This window comes from Prosopis cineraria, unplaced genomic scaffold, assembly GCF_029017545.1.
Source record: "Prosopis cineraria cultivar Desert tree isolate PC_DT_omini unplaced genomic scaffold, ASM2901754v1 PC1, whole genome shotgun sequence".
In the NCBI taxonomy this organism is placed as follows: Eukaryota; Viridiplantae; Streptophyta; class Magnoliopsida; order Fabales; family Fabaceae; genus Prosopis; species Prosopis cineraria.
The window spans coordinates 1545360-1550897 of NW_026555332.1; the positions used below are offsets into that span (position 1 = coordinate 1545360).

Below are 5538 nucleotides of genomic sequence, written 5' to 3' on the forward strand. Positions count from 1 at the left end.
AGTTAAAATTAAAATTAAAATTAAAAAATCTGAATGCCCCAGATTTTCTGCCCCTGATGAGCATTGAAGACGGACCCCTCCCCACTCTCTCTTACCATATCACCGTCGCGATCCTCATTTTTTTCTCTCACTCCTCAGACCCTCACCCTCACGACTTAATAATGCAAACTACATAATATACATTGGTCTACCTCAAAAATGCCGAAGATACTATGAGGGGGTGCATGAGGTTGTGACTAATATAGTAATTTTATCTTATAATAGTCTACAAAATATACAATCACAATGCATTAATCGCTGCCTAAACACCAACGCTAACAATCATCCTCGTCAGCAATCTCATTTAGAGCCTCCTGAGAATGAGATACGCGCAATGAAGAAGACGACGAGAAGGAAGAGATAGCAGAAGAGTAATTAGAGGTAGAAGAAGGAGAATCTGAATTAGGATCAGAAACAGGATAATTCTTCTTCCGTAAACTCACAAGTAAATCCACAAAAGCCTCCACGATGAAGCCGTGATTGTTCTTCCCGTTCACCTTCAGGTACCATCCCAATAGTTCCTCCAATCCCTCCCAATCCCTAACGCCGTGCGATTCCACCACCTCCTCCATCGATCTCCTGAAATCGCCGTACGGATCCTCCGATTCCATCGCTAGAACCTCGCTCTCCTTGAACGGAAACCCCATTCCCGCCTTCGCCTGCTCCAGGATCGACCTCGTGTCGTCCGGGTCGAAGAACAGCCTCTCCGACTCCCTCGAAGACGACCTCACGCCTCGAACCACCATCTCCAGGGACTCCTCCGTGCACGCATCTCTATCCTCATCATCCTCCGTCGTGAAGCTGACCGCAGATTCGGACGAGGTCGTGAACCAAGGGTCGGGCGTCTCCACGGGGTCGAAGAAGACGGAGTTGACGGTTCTAAAGATGTCGTCGCTAGCGCGGAAGGAGAGGGTCTTAGGGGAGAAAGCACAAGGAGGAAAGAAGTGCCATGGATGCTTTCTGGGAGGAGGCTTGAGGAGAGGAGGGAGGATATGCGATTTCTTGGCCATGGAAGATGGAGGATGATTGAGAACGTTGTTGTGTGTTGTGATGGTGAAGGTGGGTGTGAGCAATAATGATTGTGACCAGAAGCAGGAGGGACGAGAGGAGCGCCACTTAAAGGAGGGAAGTGGATGACTGGTGGTGGAGGGAAGAAAGTGTGGGCCGGGAGAGAGAGGAGAGAGAAAATCCATACTCCCTCTGCTTGCTTTCTTTCTTTCTATCTTAGATAATATACTGCCCCAGCTTTCTAAATGCGGGAGAAATTGCCATAAGGGGTTGTTGTTGCTTTTTTTTAATAAACAAAATATATTTTTTTTAATTTTATTTATAAATTATTTTTAACATATTTTATTAATATTTAAAAAAATTAAAATTTATTAACTCTGTCTTAAAATCTAATAAATTTTTAACTTTACTCTTCTTAAATATATAAATTTTAATAATATAGTTTCTCTCTCTAACATTAAATAAAAAGTAAAATAAAAAATTTATGATGAAAATTTAATTGTATAACTTATAAATAGGATAAAAAAAATTTCTCTCTCTATCTTATAAATAAAACTAGAGAGAGTATTTGTCAACAAACATTCATTATGAATTTTTTTAATTTACTTTTTCATAACCTTATAAACATTTATTGTAATATTATGTTGACTAAAAAAAAGATATTTTAATTCATTTTTAATTTCTAAACACAATTATTATAAATAATTGATTTTATTAAATAACGTGATATATTTATTTTTTCTATATTTAGAAGCTGAAGGAGTAGTTTGAAAATTTAGGTTAACTTGTCTGATTAAATTGATAAATCATTAAATTATTGTTTTGATTGTTTTAATAAAATGTTTTTGTTTGCAACACATCTATTACGGTTCAATTTATGTTTTTTATAATTAATTCTTAAATCAGTATTAATACCTTGACTGGTTTGGTACATTCAAAATGGGATTTGGTGGGTTGTTTCATGTTTGTGGGGTGAATTTAATTCATAGGTTGTAAAAATTCAATGCCATTCAATGCACCCTTCAACAACTGAATGGTATTAGGCACTTTTCAGTAATACCAGTCTCTGTTTTTCCCTCACCTTTTTTGGGGCCTTGTCAGTATAGATTTTTTTTCCTAACCATTAGCACCCCTATTGGAAACATCAAAAAGACAAAAACCAAAGAGCGACTAGCAAATGAATTGAATTAAGTATTAAAAAAAGAATTTGATGTTTTTTAAGTGGTGCTTCTAGTCAGGATAGAAAAAAAAAGAGAGCAAGGAATTAATATGGTCCTCTTAATTCTCAAACACGATTCTTTGATGCGGGTTCGTAATGGATATAATCTTTCTAATTTGAATGTGTAAAGTAGAAGATGATTATTAGAGATCAGCTACTATTATTCAAGACACAACCAATCTCAATCAAGGAATGCTCCATCCATATGTAAATGTAAGTAAATTTTAACTAAGTCATACATTTTAAGAAAGTTAATTAAACATAATAATTACAGTAGGTCTAAAATTAAAAAAATTTAATTAAAATATTCTTGTAATTAATTTTTAACATAAGAAGAAATTAAGTTTGTCTTGTAAAAATAAATTTTAATTTTATAAGAGACAATTTAAAAAATGTGACAAATACTTCTTGAGTTTATTATAGTTTCATTTATAAAAACAATGAAACATATGCTAGTTCTTATTAGTTACTACAATGAAAAAAAGGAAAAATATCATTCAAAAATCATTAAGATAATTTAATATCAAACAAGGATCAAAAGATTTAAAAAATATCATTGTAAAATTAGAGGATTGATTTGTAAAAAAATTATATGAGAAAATACTATAACACCCCTTTTAATTGATAAGTAGTCATTCGATAATTAATAGACACTCATTTATATTTAATAAAAAATAATTCACTAATTCCCAATTTTAAAAAAAGAAAAAGAAAAATAGGAATATTACAATCTTTTTTATCTAAAATTATTTTTAAATTAACTATCAAATCCTATAATGATATTTTAAAATCTTTTAATCCGCCTCAGCTCCCAACGAAAAATAAAGGGAGTATTCCCATTTTTTTTCATTGTACATTTTTAACATTATCATTAAAATTGAGAAGAGGTTTAAAATTTATTAACCTTGTTTAAAAATAAAAGACTTTCTAATCATGCCTCTGTTTGATTTCACACGGTGACACTTTTTAAAAATGAATTAACATTGACAAAATAATATAAAAAAGATGTGATAAATATCTTATATCAACTATTTAATTATAAAATAATATTAAATCATGTCATTAAATATTCAATATTGAGTTTTTTTCTAACAATATGGTACAGAAATAATTAGTTAATTTTGAGTTCAACCTATTGTGGTGCTGACCTAAGGATTTCAAAGAAAATTTTTTTGTTAAGTAGTTGGAGACATGAGAGATTATATATAAAGAAATGATTATTATAGTTATGATGAAGTCATCGTATGTATGAATAGATAAGAAAAGATGATTGATATTGATAAATAATGATAGAATACTCAGTTTTTACCATAAATAAAACCAAAGAGAAATAGATTAGTCTACACATTTTTTAAACCAGACAATAAAAGTGATTAAAACGGTGTGGGTGGGCAGGATTAATGAATCTTCTACAATCATATAATAATCACTTTAGAATTAGGGTGAGATAAAAGAAGTAGAGAGAGAGAGAGAGTTTAAATCTTATAATACACTATTTTTATCTTTTTTCTCTTTCTCTCTTTCTAAATGCACCATATGCAGTTAGTGTTGTGAAGTTGAAAAATTATTCAAATTTGTACGTCATATGACGGTTATCTTATAAAATAATGTATTTTTGAAGCGTAACTAATTATTGGTGCGAGTTTTGTATATTTTTTCTCTATCTAAATTATAAAATATTTTTAAATAAAATTTTAAATATCAATATATTTTATTAAAGATACTTAATAATTTTACATATCATTTAATATATTAAAAAGAGAATGGACAAAAATTAATTATAAAAAGAGAAAAAATAATATTAAAATTGATGCATTTAATGAATCTTTAATCTATCCAAAATGTCCTATATTTTGGGATAAAAAAATTTTTAAAAATATTTTATAATTTGAGATGGGAGAGTATAAAAGTTGGCAAATGATTTGCATTCATATTGTTTATAATTCCTGATGAGTGTGGTGTATTAAACATTTTTTATTATGCGTGAAATATAAGTTATTTAAAGGGCGACTTGATAAATGAATAATCAGAAATGATGGAATTTATTTGAAGTAAGGGAAATGACTTTTAATAAATAAAACATGTTCCGGAATATACTCGTGGCGAACTTGTAGATGGGGGCATCATCGGTCCACGATCTCGGCGACTATAATTGAATAATAAACAAAGCACCAGGATTTTTTTTTTTTTCAAAAACAGATTTTTTGTGAATAAGCTGATTAGACTTGAGAGCCAAAAATGTATTCTAGAATAATCGGGATTGTTATTAAGAAATTGAGATTTTTTGCCAGAAAAAAAAAAGGAATTGAGATTATGAATCATCCTCATCATAATGAATCAGCGGTTTCCACGTAAAGAAATTGCAAGTAAATAATCCATATCAAAATATACATTATTCTTTTCACGTCTCAATAAATAATATAAACTCACTAAAAAAACAATAATTCACGCAACGCAAACAAAATTTCAGTGCATGCAGTCGATTTTATTAACAGATCATGTTCATGAATAATAATTTAAGAGAGATGTGTACAATCAAGTCTGACAAAAACAAAAGTAAAAGTACCACTTTTAATTTGGACGGAAAAAAAAAGGGCAAAAGCACCACATAAGGATTATATTGAAAATAACGCTAATTTAATAGTCGTATTTTTACCTTTCCTAATTATGTGACAAATTTTTAAAATCATATTTAATCGTAGATACTATTTAGTTTTTAAACATAAGAGAGAAATAATCAACTAACAGTTTAAAAAATAAGTTAATTAAGTATAATGATTATATCTAAAATTAAAAAATTGACTTAAATTATCTCTGTAATTAATGAAATAAAATTATCTTGTGAAAATAAATATTAACTTTATAATGGGCAGTTGGGAAAAATGATAAATATTCCTTAAAATTTATAATTTTTCTTATAAAAAAATGAAGAATATAACTGTTTCTCTTATAATAAAAAACAGGGGGAATATGAATATAAAAAATAGAGGGAATTTATAATTTGTAATTTTTTTTATTAAGAGTACAATTCAATAAAAAATGCCTTTTATTTTTGAAAGGAGAGAGTATATTTTTTAAGAATAATAAAGTTAGCTATTTTGGTATATAATTTGCACAGAGTATTGATAAATAAAAAGGAGATAAAATTTCGGAGAAGAGAAGAAATTATTGAAAGCATTTACCTTAAAAATATAGTTCATCCGAACCATAATATATGATATTTTTAGAAGCCCTACTTGATCTAAATGCAGAGCATTAAATAGGTCATATAT

General features: G+C 29.3%; 1 protein-coding gene across 1 annotated transcript; it reads right to left on the reverse strand.

Moving 5' to 3' along the window:
- Positions 1 to 221: 221 nt before the first annotated feature.
- On the reverse strand, positions 222 to 1231 carry LOC129295083 (transcription repressor OFP13-like). The gene has a single exon (XM_054933564.1). The coding sequence runs from the start codon at positions 1047 to 1049 to the stop codon at positions 315 to 317; it is 735 nt and encodes a 244-aa protein (XP_054789539.1). The 5' UTR covers positions 1050 to 1231; the 3' UTR covers positions 222 to 314.
- Positions 1232 to 5538: the final 4307 nt, after the last annotated feature.

What these genes read in the sequence shown, in the direction of transcription:
- LOC129295083 (XM_054933564.1), bottom strand. Translation starts at nt 1,049, where the DNA reads ATGGCCAAGAAATCGCATATCCTCCCTCCTCTCCTCAAGCCTCCTCCC.